The 17,367-nt window shown below is 38.7% G+C and overlaps 2 protein-coding genes and 1 long non-coding RNA gene across 5 annotated transcripts in view; 1 reads left to right on the forward strand and 2 right to left on the reverse strand.

Moving 5' to 3' along the window:
- On the forward strand, positions 1-7,052 carry LOC120880310 (cytochrome c oxidase assembly protein COX20, mitochondrial). Of its 2 annotated transcripts, none has more exons than XM_040263611.1 (4): positions 1-316; positions 5,462-5,576; positions 5,763-5,826; positions 6,217-7,052. In XM_040263611.1, the coding sequence occupies exons 1-4, from the start codon at positions 299-301 to the stop codon at positions 6,359-6,361; spliced, it is 342 nt and encodes a 113-aa protein (XP_040119545.1). In that variant the 5' UTR covers positions 1-298; the 3' UTR covers positions 6,362-7,052. The 2 variants fall into 2 exon arrangements, with proteins under 2 accessions (XP_040119545.1, XP_040119543.1); XM_040263609.1 differs by lacking the exon at positions 1-316 and adding an exon at positions 337-506.
- Positions 6,218-17,367, reverse strand: part of LOC120880311 — a 23,619-nt gene continuing 12,469 nt past the window's right edge. The window contains exons 2-3 of the long non-coding RNA XR_005725002.1: positions 8,603-11,773; positions 6,218-7,966 (exon numbers count right to left, since the gene is read on the reverse strand). This is a non-coding gene — a long non-coding RNA (uncharacterized LOC120880311). The remainder of the gene's footprint in view (positions 7,967-8,602; positions 11,774-17,367) is intronic.
- Positions 15,041-17,367, reverse strand: part of HNRNPU (heterogeneous nuclear ribonucleoprotein U) — a 10,546-nt gene continuing 8,219 nt past the window's right edge. For both annotated transcript variants that reach the window (XM_040263608.1, XM_040263607.1), the window contains exons 12-14: positions 17,061-17,245; positions 16,627-16,698; positions 15,041-16,154 (exon numbers count right to left, since the gene is read on the reverse strand). In XM_040263608.1, the coding sequence (XP_040119542.1) occupies positions 16,101-16,154; positions 16,627-16,698; positions 17,061-17,245 (311 nt within the window). In that variant the 3' untranslated portion in view covers positions 15,041-16,100. The remainder of the gene's footprint in view (positions 16,155-16,626; positions 16,699-17,060; positions 17,246-17,367) is intronic.

Genomic DNA, 17,367 nt, shown 5'->3' on the forward strand with positions numbered 1-17,367 from the left:
GGGGGTTCCCGTTCGCAGGACAAAGCGGCGGCGGCGCGCACGGCTCCTCCGCGCGGCCCCGCCCGCCCCCGCCGCACGCGCCCGGCGTCCAAGCACGCGAGCGAGAGCACGCGCGCGGACGACGGTTAGAAATGGCGGTTGGAGACGGAGGAGGAGCAAGGGCGGGAAAAGGCGCAGCCTCGAGTGCCAAGAGCGTGGGTGCATGGTTGCTTCCCTGGCCTTCCTTCGCCTCTTCTCCAGGCCTTCGACCTGGGGAAAGCCGCGGTGAAGACGTGACCCGTTCAGCTGAACAAAGGAAATGGCGGCCGCACCCGAGGTAACCGGCAAAGCCGGTGTTGCCGCCTAGGAGACTGGGAAACGTCCCCTAAAATGGCGGACAGCGAGGACGCAGGCGCGGGGCGGGGCGGGCGTCCGCCCACGGCGGCCGTCGGCGGCGGGGCGGGGCAGCGGCGCTGACAGTCCCCATGGCGGCTGCGCCGGAGCCCGGGGAACCCGGGAAGGGGAAGGTAATTCGGGGAAGACGGGCAGGGGCGGCGGGGTACGCGGGCGGGCGTGGGGTGCGGGCGGGCGTGGGGTGCGGGCGGGCGGCGGGTAAGGACAGTTTCTGAAGCTGGGAGACCCTGGATAGGAGCACGTGTCATGAGCTTCTCTGCAGTCGTACAGCCCATTTTTATCGTGACACGATTCAAGTGACCCAAACTAGGAGGATGAGAGGACCGATACCGATAACTTACTGCAGGCCCCAAGACTCGTTCCTGTGGAAAGAAAATTTTGCTGAGAGGCGCCTCATATTGTAATTGGCTAATAGTGATTTTAAAGTTCCCTGAGGACAGGTGCTAAGGCTGTATACTTTAACATGGAGGAATGGGCAAATGCTGATAAATGAACACTTTGCTATATTCGAGTGAATTTATATCCAGAACAGGAGGATCATATGAAAAGATTTGCGATTTTTTCCCGTTAACTAGTTTTCAGTCAACCACGTGGAGTTTGCATTATATGCAACCAACAGCTTCGCTGGCTTACCGTGTCCTGCTTTGCCTTCTCAGCCCATCATCGACAGTTGTCTTTGTGGGCTACCCTGTAAAATGGATCATTTTACATTTGCTTAAAACTCAGCTGTAGCAGCCCATTGCTTTCAGGGTAAATCGAATTTCTCGATCTGTGATGTAATGGAGTGGGTTGCCCTGCCCTCCCAGGGATGGAACCCAAGTCTCAGGTCGCCTGCATTGGCAGGCAGGTTCTTTACCACCAGTGCCACCTGGGAAGCGTATACGGCTCCTCACCTAACTCTTAACTGTTCAGTCTCTGTGATTGTTCTCATGCTTTCCTCTCCAAGTGTATTAAAGCTCAACAGGGCTATCTCTGGCAAGGGCCTCCTGACTCCCCAAAGGTAGCTAAGGTGCTTCTGTCCTCATCTCCCTGACACCTTGTACATAGCTGTTATCATTACAGCATTATACTGGAAGTTAATTTATGTCTTGTTTTCCTTAAGAGAAGAATCCGATTTTTATATCCTCAATGCAGATTAAGTGCTCATAAAAAATACGCAGAAAGAAAAATTTTTATACATCGTAAACCAGAGATTAACGTTGGATCAGTTAGTCATTGCACCAAATCTGTAGATCTGGGAGATCTGCTCAGCTTGAAAATTTTGATTACTTCTTCAGTGTTCTTGCTGCTCTGGGGAATTTTCCATCTAAATTTGCCCTAGATGGGACACTTCCCTCCAGCTTCCAGTGCGGGGGGCGTGGGGGTTGGGGTGCAGTTCCTGATTGGGAAACTTAAGATGCCACATGTGACTTGGCTCAACCAAAAAATAAAATTTTAATAATAAATTTGGCCTAGATCAATGGTTATGAACCAACGTTGGATAAATTGCTTCCACATTTATTATCAGTTTGCCAGTCTATCTTGGTGCCTTGTTTTTCGTGTCTCACACCATGCCATTTGGAATACACTTTAGTAGAACAAAAGGTACCCTTGTCTGACACTTGAGTATTTCAAGAGGCATCTAACTTCAAACACAAAATTCTAGACGGCTTTGTGATGACACTGGGATCTTCGGTGGGCCTCTATCCCTTGTATATATGACTGTTCACCTTTGATAGGAGGCAACTGCTGTCATTTTAGGGTCATGATGGTGGTTTACCGCATTGAAAAACAAGAAAATTCAGTGAAAGAAAATTTTAATATTGTATTTCAAGCGAAACAAAGAACATGTTCCAAAGTCAAATGATTATCTGTGCTACATGTGCAGAGATGTATGATGGATTTAGGAAAATGGCTTTTTTAGAAGACCTCAGTGGTGCCCTTTCAGTAGAGGGTAGGGGATGTCTTGTTGAACTGCGTTAAAAGCAGGGTAGGTTTGTAAGTGGACAGAAGCACATATTGGTAACTGTCTTGCAGTAAAGAGCAGAAAAATGGGATGGTGGCTTGGGGGAACACGGTGCTGAGAGGGTGATTTGTATATTTCTAGACTGGAGATTATTAAATAGAGGAAAAACAAGTAATGCAATTAAAGTAAGGGATAACCATTAGAAGCAAAGTCCTTAAGAGTAATCAGCTGCACAGTGAGGACTAGTTTTAAATAGTAAGGCCAGCTCCTCCTTGGAAATAAAAGGCAAACAAGCACTGATGGAGCAGATACATGTTAACAGTGGAAAATGAAGCAGCTTTAATTTGACTTATTCTCTGTAAGTCATTAAATTGGCATTCTGGTTTAGAAATTTGTTTTTGAGCTTTCCTAATTCCATCAAGGTGTGCTGGTAAAGCTGCCCTTTTAAGTCTAAGCTTAAAATATTCGTTTACCCTAAAATATAATCTCTTTATGTTTAAAGGCTTTAATTTTTTAATAGCAGGTGAACCTTAAGTTTGCAGACTACTTAGGACTTCCCTGGTGGCTCAGATGGTAAAGCATCTGCCAACAATGTGGGAGGCCCAGGTTCGATCCCTGGGTTGGGAAAAATCCTCTGGAGAAGGAAATGACTATCCACTCCAGTACTCTTGCCTGGAAAATCCCATGGACAGAGGAGCGTTGTAAGCTACGGTCCATGGAGTTGTAAAGAGTCAGACATGACTGAGCGACGTGACTTCACTAGGAAATAAAAGAGGAATGCTAAATCCCTTGAACGTTACAAGTAGAACTACTTCAAAAGGACTTCAGGCTTATTCTTTCCATTTCTGAGACTCACAGTTCAGACACTATCATATATTGTAGAAACTCGACTTTTATTACAGTATTCTGTATTTGCTTTTAAGCCATCACTGGTCTTTCAAATTTATCAGGAGGCTGTGACAACTCTCTTACTAGGAAAGGGGAAAAAAATCTTAGTATATCCTTACCCAGTTTTGAGTCAGGGTGGCACCAGTAAAGAACCCGCCTGCAGGTAGACCTAAGAAAATTCCCTGGTGGAGAGCACAGCACCCCACCCAACTCTTGGTATTCTTGCCTTGAGAATTCCATGGAGAAGTCTGGCCATCAGTTGGGAGTTAAGTGATTAAGCACACAGGCAGATCTATTTATGTCCTTAGTTCTGTTACTATATGTGAACCTTGAAAGGGTTAAACGCTCCAATGAAAATGACAGGCTTTCAGGGTCAAACTGGCTTCCACTCTACCACCACTTACTTCCACACCTGGCAAAGAACTGCACTTGACCATTTTATCCAAGTGCCTCCCCACCCCAACCACCAAAAGCTGGCACATTCTGGTGTATCCTGGGGTTACATTAGGACTCCATTACGGAGGAGAATCCGAATGAAAAGGTCCAGATGCCTTGAAAGAGCTTGTGCTGTCTTAGTGGGGATATGCAGTGTCTGGCATGCTGTGGCTAACACTTAATGGTTCCTTTCATTCTCTGCTTAAATGGGAAAGCCATCTTAACATTCTCCCTTGATAGAAGCTGCTGGTCTCGCTTCTAAGACCTGACATTAACCACCACCACCCCCAAACTCAGTCTTTCTAGCACCCTCTCCTCACCCAGGGCAATGGCCTACCTGCAAAACAGTTCACACCCTCCCCTCTGGGCCCATAAATGCCACTGGGCTCTTGACCTGAAGGTAAGGAACAATCTTTTTTGTTGTTGTTAAATTAAATGAAACCCTAGAAGTTAAATCCCAACCTCTTGTATACGAAGATTTGTACTGAAGAGCCTTCCACTGGAGTCTGCCAACTTTAAGAAGCACCTGCTGCATTCAAACGTGTTGCGGCGGGGGACAGGCACAAAGAAAAAAAACAGTGATCTGAGTATATAACTTTTGCTTTATTAGGAACCAAGTCACATTGTGTTTTCTGCAGAAGCTTTAGCCAAAGGAAACAGTCAAGAATACCTTTTATGTTTCAACCTTTAATCTAACTTGCCCTTCACTGTCCTTTCCCTATTTCTTCAATCCAACTTGCCCTTCACTGTCCTTTCCCTATTTCTTCAATCCAGTCTTCTTTTTCCCTTATAGTATATTACCATCTAGGTATCATCTCATTCCTAAGAATGGGCAAGTGACTTCCTTTTTAAAAGTTACATTACTGGAAAAAAATTTTCCCCCAAATGAATAGGAGAGTGCTGCAGCAAAACATTAAGTGTGACTTTAAAAAATGTCTACCCCGCCCCAACCCGAAAGTAGTGAGAGCGACAAGACATCAGGTTGAAAATGTCACACTTAAAGTGGCAGTATTTGGTGGCAGTATTTTTCAAAGAGGGAGAACAAACCCATAAATCCAATGCAGACTGTACAAAGAATTTAAAAACCATTTTAGCACTTGAAAGAACTTAAATTATCACCTAGCTGAACCCCTTCATTACAGACTGCAGGCCAAATAAAAAATAATACCCTACAGGTTACCGAAGTTAGTGGCAGAGCTGAGACTAAAATCCAACCCTCTTAGATTTCCACTTTTTTTCATCACATCTAGATGTGGTTACTATGTACTTCAACAAAGAAATAAAATCAAGTGCAACTTCGTATCACAGGCAAGGAAACAGACAAGGGACTTGTCAAAATATTTATTATTATAAACAAAACTGAAGTGCTGTTACTAGTTAACAGATAAAATCTGCAGTCATCCTCAAAGGAATTTAAAACAGTATACTAAATATTATAAGTAACATGGTTAGAACAATTTCACTTTCCCATCTGTTTCTCAAATTGTAATTATGCTGCTTTTTACCTTCAGTGATAGCCAAATCCCCAAGAGATTCCATAGAGATATTTAAGAAACTCATGAAATAACGTATGCCCCTATCTCCAAACCAGCTGATTAACAAATTATGGCATAAGCATACCATAATCTATTCAGGTTTAATTTACTCTACTACTTAGTACTTTCTGGTCAAATTCTCAAGGTTTACATTTTAGATTCATTCATATTAGATACCAAAGCAGGATGGTTTGTTTTTAATCTTTGCCAAACCACCCTTAAGTAAAATATTCTTTTACTCAATGTAATTTTTTATTTTTCTTAGCCCTTTAAACTCCTAGGAATTTTAGATGTTGAAAACATTCCCTGTGCACGGGATTCGGTATTATATGGCTCATTAGGATCTGTTGTGGCTGGCCTTGGACATTTTTTGTTAACTAGTGAGTATATCTGTTTTTCTTCGACATTTTTTGTTAACTAGTGAGTATATGTTTTTCTTCGACATTTTTTGTTAACTAGTGAGTATATGTTTTTCTTCATGTATAAAAAACATTTATGTGTTTACAGTTTTGATCTAGATGAAGTATCACAATCCCGATTACAGTGTTTATGATTCCTTTCGACAGGCAGAATTAGAAGATCATGTGACGTTGGAGTAGGAGGATTTATCGTGGTGACTTTAGGATGCTGGTATGAGTGTTAAGTATTCAAGATTTTAATAGGTTAATCTAATTCCAAAGCACATGCTATACTCAGCAATCTCCCACTGGGAGATTCCCACCCTTACTGAAGATTATCTTACAAAATGGTATTGCTGGAATGCCTTTACTCTTTTAAATATGTATATATACACATGTGTTTTGTGTCATTTGTCAAATGAACAGATGAATGTGACATCAGACACTGCATTAATGCCATGTCAGGGTTTATACTTCATTTAGGAAGGCCTCAACCTTTTATCCTAATGCTCACTTCATCCCTGCCTATGGTGCCACTGACAGTCATCTTTAAGCTTTTAAAAATTTCAAATTAGTTGCCATAGGTATGGTATTGGTAATTTATTCATGTTCTCCTTACTAGGTTCCACTGTAGGTATAATTATGCAAAGCTAAGAATCCAGGAAAGACTTGCCAGAGAAGGAATTAAAAACAAGATTTTATACGAAAGTACCCACCTTGATCCTGCAAGAAAACACATCAATGGCAGCAGCAGCAGCAGCAATTGAGCAGTCTTGAGCATAGAAAACCCAGATACAATTCACTTCATTGTGAACAAAGCTGAGATGAACTACAGAGAACATTTTATGTACCATAAGACAGCTTTCAATCAAGTAAATAAAGTATGTGTAAGCTGCAGTCTTTTTTACACGTGTCAGTATTTACAAACTTATTCTGGCTCTGTATCTACTGTCAGTATAGCATGATGGACTCACTTCAAATAATCTTTGTGTTTAACTTAAGTGTTTCCTTATAGTAAGCAGTGAGTACACCTGTCTCAAGAAATAAAATCTCAGTTGGATGTTAAGACTTGCCTTAAAAACAAAAGTCACAACTGCATTACTGTACCCTGTTAAAAATGGATACTTTCTGATCTCTATCAAAGACTTTATATCAGACTTGAAATTAACAGATCATCGCTTTCCAATTGTTACTTTTAAAATATACCCATTGCTTGACTGTATTCTCCCATTTTAACAGGTGAGTTATCTCTCAGAAAGGAAATGTGATTTTTAGCTGCTCTAAATATTTCTTGGAAGTATGCAGGGTTTTTATTTTTAAGTAGAATTTAAACTTGCACATGGCATGCATAAAAATATCTTCTGAAACTTGTGTGGTGCAAAGGAAGAATTGCAAAATTACACACATGTTGTTCCATTATGTAAAGACATTTATAATAATAAATTGGCTACCATTAAACCCAGAGCATTCACTCATTCGTTCATCCATTTTTGGTTTTAGTAAATATCAATACTTAAAACACAAGCTTAGAGGCCTTCCTGGTTAAGGAATGAACACTGGTGGATAGAATTACAGCATTATTCCTGGGCCTGCCTATTGATTATCATGGTTAACTAAATAGAGGAAGATGTCTTGAAGACTTACATTGTTCTTATTTTGTGCCTCTTTTAAGGAGAGGTAGGGCTTGCTCCAGTTCACTTCATGAGAAAAGTACCATTTTCCCTCCTGTGCCCACCTTCTTACTGCTTAGGGTACACAAGTGTTATGGTTTATCAAATACCATCCGTATCATGAGTGACACTGTCAAGCATGTAGACCAAATCTGGGATCCCCAAGCCCAGGATCAATACTGGTTCATGGCCTATTAGGAACTGGGCTGCACAGCAGGAGGTGAACAGATGACTTCCACGAAACCAGTCCCTGGTGCCAAAAAAGTTGGGGACCACTGTTCTGATCTTTATTGATCTTAATTATCTGGCTACCACCACAGGGAGAACCTTGGACACTGACTGGAGAACCAAGTTTCGCAAGATCACCTGCCTCCTGTTACTGGCATAAATCAAAGCTCAGTGCAGTCTACATTATTCAAATTGACCTGAATATGTGAACAATTCCATGATGTGACAGCCATTTGTTCTAAAGGGTGGGGTAGGTGGGAAACTGATGACAACTGATCATATTTTAATAACATGTAACATATAAAATCAGGCCAATTGATTAAGTAACTAAATCCCTTCCAGCTCTAGCACAGTATTATTAAATCTTACCCCAAGTTAAGAGAAAAATCTCTCAGCTGGCAAAAATTTCCAAGGCCTTCACCAGTAACAAGGTTAATTCATTTTCACAGAAGACAGACTGCACAAACTGGAGACCTGGATAAAAACAGAGGTTTAAATACTTATTTGGATTACTTTTCAAATGTCATTTCATAAATTTACAGTGTTAGCACATTTTCTTCTTGAACTACTAGGATGATACAAAATGAACTACTGGACCACATAACATCTCTGTGCCTGTGTCACACATTGCTATTAGATACTTTCAATAAGGCCTCCAAGTTGATCCCGACACTTCCACTTCTGGTTCCTCCAGTCCAATCTTCCACTCTGCCATCCAACTTCAAGCTGCTAAATCCTGCCAATCCTACTGCCAGTGTACCTCTGGCTCACCATGAACTGAACTCACCTCTGCTCACTTTTTCGTTTCACTTAAGAGTGCCCTTCTCCTATTTCCTATTTCCTGTTGCTCACCGACTTCTAGAATTAGGTTCATCATCATTTCATTTAGGCTCTCATATTAGTTTGTTTCATCTGTTACACCAACAGTGGTAGACACTTTCATTGGTCACTGACTACAGCTAAGAACCCTGTCAATTTTTATCTTTACATTCCCAATAAAATTGTCTGGCATAAAGCAGTTAACAGTCAGTTGAATTACTAAACATTCACTAATCCCTCTCATCCAGCAGCTTACATGCTTTTCACACTTCAGCTGAAAGAGTAACCTACCTTCCAGGCCCACATGAAGGCTTCAGCTGCACTGCTTCATTATTCCATTAAATCCGATTTTTCACACTACGTGATATAGCAGTAGGTACCAGCTAAATAGCTGATTAAAATAGAATTGTCGTCATTAGTAGGTTTAAAACTTTTTGTGGCTCGTCTATCATACCTACTATCTTTAGGTGCTTTAATGCAGTCCCCCTCATCCCCCACCCCTCCTTTTTCCTTGTTTTACCTTTCAATAAAAGAACCTCAGGGTTTTTAAAATTAACTGTTCTCTGGACTTGTGATTTATATTGAGCAAGTTTGCCAACAAATTTGACTATCCCTAGTACCATTATTTGCAAGCATCTCTCCAGTCTACGTACCTCTACTCCATCGCTGGTTTCCCTTTGCTTCACTTTTATAATGCGAGGAGGTCTATATAATAAATTCAGGATTCCTGTTTATGCACACTTTTCAGCAAAATGCTAGGTATCAAATAGGGTTTGAATCCTTCTATTCCTAGGTAAAAATCTGGTGGATGGGGATTAAGGCACCCCTTAAGTCATGTAAGGTACATGACTTTGGGAAAGCAGAATACCTTAATGAGGAAAGTAGAAAAAGTACAATGATTGTTTTAATTGTAGTTTTTAATGGTCCTCTAGAATAAAATATCTTTCGGAAGCATCTTAAAAATATGATCCATTGGTCATCAAATCAGGTCAGTGTTATCTTCTACCACCCAAATACTGTTATCTCACACAGGGTATTTTGGTTTGTGTGCATTAAGTTCAATATGTAAATTTTCTCTGAAAAAGAGACGCTTTAGGGACAAATTATCTTACACAGTATTTTTCAAAGTATTACATTTCAAAGTTTATAATGTAGGCGCTACTCATCAGTGTTGCAAACATTTTATGAGTCTTTTTGACCACTGCGTTCGCCTTTTATTTTCTAGAGATTATACGCTTCGCAAGTATCTGTATTTTTGTCTTGAGAAAACTACCACTGACTATATTATAAAGTCAAAGGTTTATGTTGTTCACTAATATTCACATGGGCAGTTACCTGTTCCACCTTTTTTCTAAGAATAACTTACAGAGTTCTGTAAGTTAGGAAACACCTATTTTATGGCCCACCCTTAGGATATTCAAATCAACACAAACTGGTTTCTTACAGGGTAAATTTTCATTAAAATGTTCCTCCTTAGGCCCCGAGGACAAGTCATGTGAAATGAAAACATGTTTTACTATCTAAATTCTAAGCCTGCTTGAAAAACATTTTCCTAGTTTTTATGTTTTTTTTCTCCAATAAAAGGAAGGATTGTGAATTATACCTTTTACTCCAAGCTGTCTGCTCTTCAAAAGCCATTAAGAGACTGTTTTGACAGAACAAAACTATTTCACTGAGGAAATCCTGATCTTTTTATTTCCCGTCAGTGTAGCACCCAAGTCCTCTCATTCCACCAAAACACATTATTCTGAAGTATGTAGTGAGGAAAATTTCTTCTAAGTTTGATTATGCTAGTTCAGAAGCATGTATGAAAGTCCTTGTCTTAGATTTCAATTCCTGATTTAATGGACTTTTGATATAAATGTACATCACTTCATTATCCAAAAGATGGTTTTCCAAGTTTTTATAAACTGCTTATTTGTGCATTTACCATAGTGGCAGGATTGTGGGAACCCAAGGACAAGCATTCTAGATCTCTCTGCATTAGAATACTGTGAAGTATTTAAACTACAAGTGGGGTGTTGAAACATACAGAACATTAAACAGGAGGATTTTGAACCATTAGAATGATAATCTTAAAAGGACTTGGCCCTATTTGTACTCTGCAAGAGGAGCACCAACTAACATTGTGCTTCACATTTCAGGTATACAAAGAAGCTATTAGAACTCTTTTCCTTCTAATTATAGACAGATCTACCCACCTAGTTACTAATTTCTCCCTTTCCCCTGTCTTTTAAGAGTTCTAGTTAAGGTGAGACCCTGGAAGCCCAATATAACAATTGTTAAACGTACAAGCAGCAATTAATTTGGAATACCTATTGGAATCACTGGAACACATTTACTTGGACCCTTTTACTCTTCCACACAGCACATTCACATGGACAGACTAAGGAAAAGGAGATGAAACTTAAATCAGCACATTATCTTTTGCTTTATTTAAAAAAAAAAAAAAAACCAGTAAGTTGGAATCTTCTGTTTTTCTTGACCATGACTCTCCCATCTCCCTTAACTAAAAGGGTACCTTAATAATAGCTAAGGTAAATGATTGTCCTGTCATTCAAGTAAGCTTCAACTGTTCTTATTCTATGTATGCCTGAATACTTTAGAAGATTTCATGCTATGCAAGCTGTCTACAGTGCCTGTCTCAAAGTTCTTGATTACTTTTATTTTTAAAATATTTTTCGGCTGATGCTAATTTGTGGCAATGCTTCTCAAGTGCTTGGCAAGTGTAAAATATTTTACTAGCCAAAACTAATTTTACTTCCTGTAAGATCATGTAATGGGAGTATTAGAGGACTGGCAGGAAGAACACACAACAAGCAGTTGGGTGTTTATAGGTTCCAAACTCGACGCTAGTTTCCAAGCCTGTTGTCCCTACAGAATGTCCGCTTGTGCAGACACCCAAGCTGAACTGAACATTCGCAGTAGTAACTGCTGTGCCACTGGTGTAGCACTGATTTTAACTGAAATGTTTAAGGAACTGAACCTTTCCATATCCATCTACCTGGACTGTTATGCTATCACTTTCAACTGTTTCTCATACCAACAAATCCCGTTTTATTTAAAAGCAAAACCACTGTTTCTTGTCAAGATCCAAGTTTATGTTGATTCCTAGTAAAGGAGAAAAAAGTTACAATATTCCTAGTAATTAGAATTGACTACATTAAGTACGTGATTAAGTTCTTGTCCCAATAACTCATATAAACCAGAGATTACAGATGTCCTGGCCAGTTACCTGCAACATTTACTCCCATAATACTGGATCCACAGTCATAAGGGAAACTACCAACTGTCTACATGTCGAACAGTACTTATTCAGCTTCTCACATGAACAGCACATTCTCAACCTGATCACACCATGTACAGGTGTTACCTTTTTGAGTATTCTGGGTTAACCTTTTGAGTAATATTTCTACCTATGTTCAGTTTACTATTCCTCATGGACTAAATTCCTTGGGCAAACTAAATAGTAACCTATCACCTGAATCTCTGATTGGCTAGGATGTGAAAGTATACATATGTATGTATGTATATACTCTCACTTAAGTGTTATCTTTGTTAGCCATTACCCTCCTACCTAAAGCTATTTTCTGAGGTCCAGCTATTTCCATGGTTGAAAGTCACTACTGTGACCACCAACTAAAATGGCACACCTGATTAGCAGAATTTAAAAATTAGGTTATTACCTGTTCAAATGTATAAGCTTATAAATTTAAAATTAATGTAAGGTCATGGTTTTAAATTTTTCTATTGCAACACACTTGAGGACACACACTAAAACCAACCAGTCCAGTAGGTCATTAACAAATTAATTAAGGATTTACTTTTTTATTATCAGGGTTAATAAGGACTAGTTAAGTCTCTTCAACAGTAGTTAGGAGAACAATGTATATTGTCTTGTAACCATGTACATGTAGTATGATTAATAGTACTTACATGTAGTATGATTAATAGTACTAAGTTAAAAATTGGTCATTAGAACAACCCAAATAAAACTCTAGGCACTAAACTGGCTACATCTATTACCTGCATGTTTGAGTTTAGGAGTTGGGGACTGACGGCCAAAAAGACACATCTCAAGATCATGCAAGGAAAAGGCTCTCCACTATCACAAAAATACTGCACTCTCAAACATTTATAGTTCAGTTTAAGGCAACTAATAATTTTAAGAGACTGAAGTTTACATGAGTAATCCCAATCTTTTAAGGGATCTGAAGCAGCTCTTAAGCTTCTTACTTAAAGCACTAATGGTTCCTTAAAACTCACGTGTAAGAAAGAGTTCCAATACATAAACTCAGCATTGCAACTTACTGCCAGGTCATTATCATACATCCTTACTTTCATTAAGTATTACTAAAATGTTAAAATCTAAACCCATTTTTGAGCTCTAGAGCCCAAGAAATATGAGCAAGTTTAGATTCAAACATCTTAAGAATTTTAGAAAACTGGCTTTAGGAGAATCAGGTTCCTTCCAAAATGAGTCTTCTGGGGGGTTGAAAAGTGGATGACTTTTCTGTCCTACAGGCTCTACTTTTTTAAAAAACAGACATTTTAAGTTATATGTTAATTATGAAAACTGTTTTGTGTGTCTAATACCAAAATCTTCAACTTGGACTACCAAGATACAAGTTTATACCTTCCTTAATTTCTCCTTAATATATTTATCCTGGTTTTGGCTTTCAAAACAGATCAGAAACACACTTCCAGATCTACAATCAATTCTTCCTATCTAAAAGGTGTTTGCACCACTGCCTTAAATACTATCAAAACATTGTTTGTGCAATGGAACCTATTAAACAACAATCCTAGGATAAAAAGCCTCATATATTAAGTTCATAGGAAATCATGTCACCTCCCACACCTGAGGCATACACAGCACACAATCTTTCCATGAATGTAAATTCCCCAAGAGTTGAAAAATACTGAGTCATCTTTCCTTGAAAAAAAATTGTTTTTAAGATGCTTAATACCTGTTGCTAGAGTTTAAAACTAATTTCATATTTCTTACTTTCAGACAGGATCCTAAGGCAAACGAGAGCTTGTTTTCTACATTTAACGTAGCTTGTCACTTCAGTGTCCAACTGGTTGGATTCAGCCTTCATCCTAAGGTCTCACCTTGCTGTTTGTGTATTAGGGCTAGTCAGTCTCAGGCTCTTCAGTCAGAGCTGGAGCTCTCCACCCAAGGCCAGGTATGAGCAACAAGATGTAACCAACCATCAAAAAGTTAACTTTTTGCAGTTTCAGTTTAAACTTTTATCATTTCTATCTTTATGCTGTTTTTGTACAAGTAACCAATCTAATCCAATTCTTGCCTCAGGATGATATGCAAACGTTTCTAGTGAAAGCATCTCTTCAACAGTCTCACAGGTTAAGTTTTCTAAGGTGTAGTTGGGACATCTGTTCAGAAATTCATCCAGTTTTGCTTGCCATAGAGGGGATGTAGGCAAGGGGAGAGGTGAACAGTAAACCAAGTTTTTTGTTTATAGATCTTGTTCTGCCAAACTTGGCATCAACTTTTTCTCTTGCTTGCTATATGGTGCACTCCTCCTTCTTAATTTCTTATATATTCTCTAGATTTGTTTCATTTCATACAAATGAAGATAGTAATAGTTAACAGTAATTCTGACCCTGAAACTGCTTCTTAAAACCTAACATTTTCTGTCAACATTTTTATCTCTTTCCCAAATTTTCTGTGCTACACAGGCACAACAAGCCTACAGAACTGTCCCCTGGCCATCACTTTCCCATGGCAATGATCAGAGTAGCAAAATACGCAGTTCTGAACTAGAACGTATATCCAAGGTTTTTCAATAGTACTTAAAACATTTAGGACACCTTAACACTGATTAGCAACAAAGCTTACTTTTTCCCCCTGGACAAGTCTATGCAATTCTAGTAATACTGATGCATCCTGAAAAGTAGGCTCATGCAGATAGTTGCAATTGCTAAAAAAGACAAAAGCCCTTGAGACACTATCTTATACTGTTAAGTATTCCTATGGCAAGTGTGTTAATGACCAAAACATTCTCAACGGAACCTACACCATCATCTGAAACTCAACTCCAGCTCATCTTTCAGCAAGAAAATTTCTGAAGTTAAAAATCTGACTTAAAATGGCTGAAACAAAAATCTAGGCAGTCAGAAAAATAAACAAACCTATACTTACCACAAGAAACCTGTACCACCAATGAAACACTAAACTGATGTCAAGTTTTAGTTCTACAGTTTGACTCCTGATTCCTCACCTTAAGTGAGGGTCCTTTAGAAGATTAAGTGTTCTGTGCAAACCCAATAAAATTACAATTAGGGGATCTAATGTTATCACATAACTACAGTTAAGTTAGCAGTGTTGTGTAGTATTGACTGGCTTGCATGATGGCTTCTAAAAGCATCTGTTCCCAGAGTTTCATGTATTATATAGATGTATAATTATCAGTTGAGGACAGCCATTAGCATTTTGTAAAGATGGTAAACTGAGTGTTAACTTCTCCCAGCCAGTACCTTTTCCCCTCATTAAATGTTTAAAGTCATCAGGGGGGAGGGGAAGGGAAGAGTTCAACTTCATAATTTTAAGTCAATTGTCAATATACATTTAAGTTTTTAAAACCTAAATGTTCCAAGTGCAGAGTAAAGAATAAGCTGTCCAGAAAGCACACACTTAAATTTTCTCCTCTTGGGAGTTTCATAAAGGGATTTTGAACCTTGATGGCGAGAATCCCAAAACAAGAGTAAAATGAATTCTTTTTATTGCAAACAAACGTCTAAATTAATTTCTCCACCCACTTTCTTTAGAAAGAAAAAGAAATCAGCAGGCTAAGGAGATACCCATTCAAGAACTGACATGATTAAAAATTAAGATATAAATGGGTGACTCACAATTTCATTAGCTTACAAAGATGGTGGAGTTAACTACTACAAGCACACTAGTTATACAGTATTTTGTGGGAGAAGGGCATACAGACATAGCTAACTTCATATAGATCCCATTAGACAACTGGATTTACAACAAGTTTTTTTAATAAGAAATGGGCAAAGCCAGCTTTCTTTTCAGAATCAAAATGCAGAACAAATGGAAAAATTATGGTACTTAAACCTTCACAAGTTTGAGCCTCCACAAATAATGCAACCAAGTTTTACATTTTTTAACAGCCCTTCTACATACACTCCATCTTCTCTATCTTCGTTCCAAATTTTATCTTCATTCCCAAATATGCCAATTCCATTGTTATTTAAAAAGAAAGAGCCTTCCCAGTTACTGTCAAAAACTACTATTTAGCTTACCCCTCCACTACTCAGCAAACTACAGAGAGGATGGAGTGTAATATGAGCAGTACAGAGTCTTATGCAATTCATGAGGACCACTAAGTCCTTACATGAATCTGGTTGCTAACATTTCTATTATATTGTGACAATGACTCCCGACTGTTATCTCTGTGAGAAATGGGGGGGAGTAAATTCTTAATAAAAGACACCAGGTACAAAGCAACATTTTACTTTTGTTGTGATAAAAAAAAAAGTCACATTTTACAGATAAAATGTAGAACCCTGAAATACTGACACATTCTCTTATCGTGCACAATGCTGAGGTTCTCTTACGATTCACTTTAAAACTGCAATTAAAAATGTACAAAAAAGAAAAGAAAAAAAATCAACCCACAAAGCTTCTAAAAAAGGAACCCGCAGGCACTTCCTCTTGTGGAATGTTTAAAAAGTTAGCCTACTAAAGAAAACAGTCGACTTCTTGTGAAGGTTTTGGAGAAATATGTATCAGTTCGTTTTATTTGGGTATTCAATAATATCCTTGGTGATAATGCTGACTCCATGGCTTCTGACCCCAGAATTGCTGTAAGAGAAAATTTTTTTTTTAAAGAAAAAACATCAATAAGCCACTCAAATTGCTTTTAGGAAATGACAATCTAATTCAGAGTAATTGCTGGAAACAAATTTATACCTGTCATTCCTCTGATTTATCAAGCCAGATTTAGTTAGTATTAACATCCCATTATCAATACACATTACAAAAGGAAACACATTACGACTTCGGTTAGTTTATACAATTAAAGCTATCAGTAAAAAAAAAAAAAACATACGAATTAAATATTACTTTATTAAAAAATATTAAGTTACAGCAAACTCCAACCTATCTCGCCTTCAAAAGATAGTATACAGCTACAACTGCAATACAGCTCACAGCTTGCCCTGTAATACTTATTTATAAACACTTCAGTCCCTGGACAAGATCTTTTTTCAAGATTGATTCTTATGAACTCAAAATACAATTAAATGTACATAAAAGCACATAAGGAATTACTTACACCCTGCTGCCACTGGTTGTAGCCCTGAGATTGATTTTTGTAGCCACGATTGTTTCCTCGTCCTCTGAAGTTCTACAAAAAAGAAAAAAATCTTTAAAGAACTCAGAACACAAGTTGCTAGGTTTATCTATGGGGCAAAGGGAAAAGAGGGGACACAGCTGCAGAAAACGGATGGATGGGCAGTCAGCCATGAAACCTCTGAGCACTCTGCTGGGTTTCCTTTCAGGTGATTAACTTTATTCACTAAGAGACATCACACCTGACTTGCTCCTATTAGCAGTTAGTGAACCTAAAAATTAACATTAATGAATTTTACGCATTTTATCATAATTATGCATATACACTGTATTCTTAACTGAGGCTGCCCATCATATTTAACCTTTTACACTAAATTATATAGAAAATCAGCGTCTGCAGAGATCTTAAATGGTTACCTGGTTGTAGTTCCCTCTGTTAGGCATTCCCCCTCTGTTGTAGTTCCCTCTGTTTGAATAGCCACCGCGGCTGGGAAAGACAGGGCCGCGAGGGTAAGGATAGCCAATGCCACCACTGCCACCACCGCCACCTCCTCTCTGTGGCATACTGCCCCTCCTGTTATATCCACCACGATTTCCAGGAGCTAGAAAACAAGAAACATCTCATTTAATAGTGTGTTGCTGCCTTCTTTACATGAGACTTAGGGTTCTTTTGCACCATTCCTTCATTTCAGGAGAAAAATGTTTAACCATTCAACATAACCTA

This window comes from Oryx dammah, unplaced genomic scaffold, assembly GCF_014754425.2.
Source record: "Oryx dammah isolate SB20612 unplaced genomic scaffold, SCBI_Odam_1.1 HiC_scaffold_21, whole genome shotgun sequence".
NCBI lineage: Eukaryota > Metazoa > Chordata > Mammalia > Artiodactyla > Bovidae > Oryx > Oryx dammah.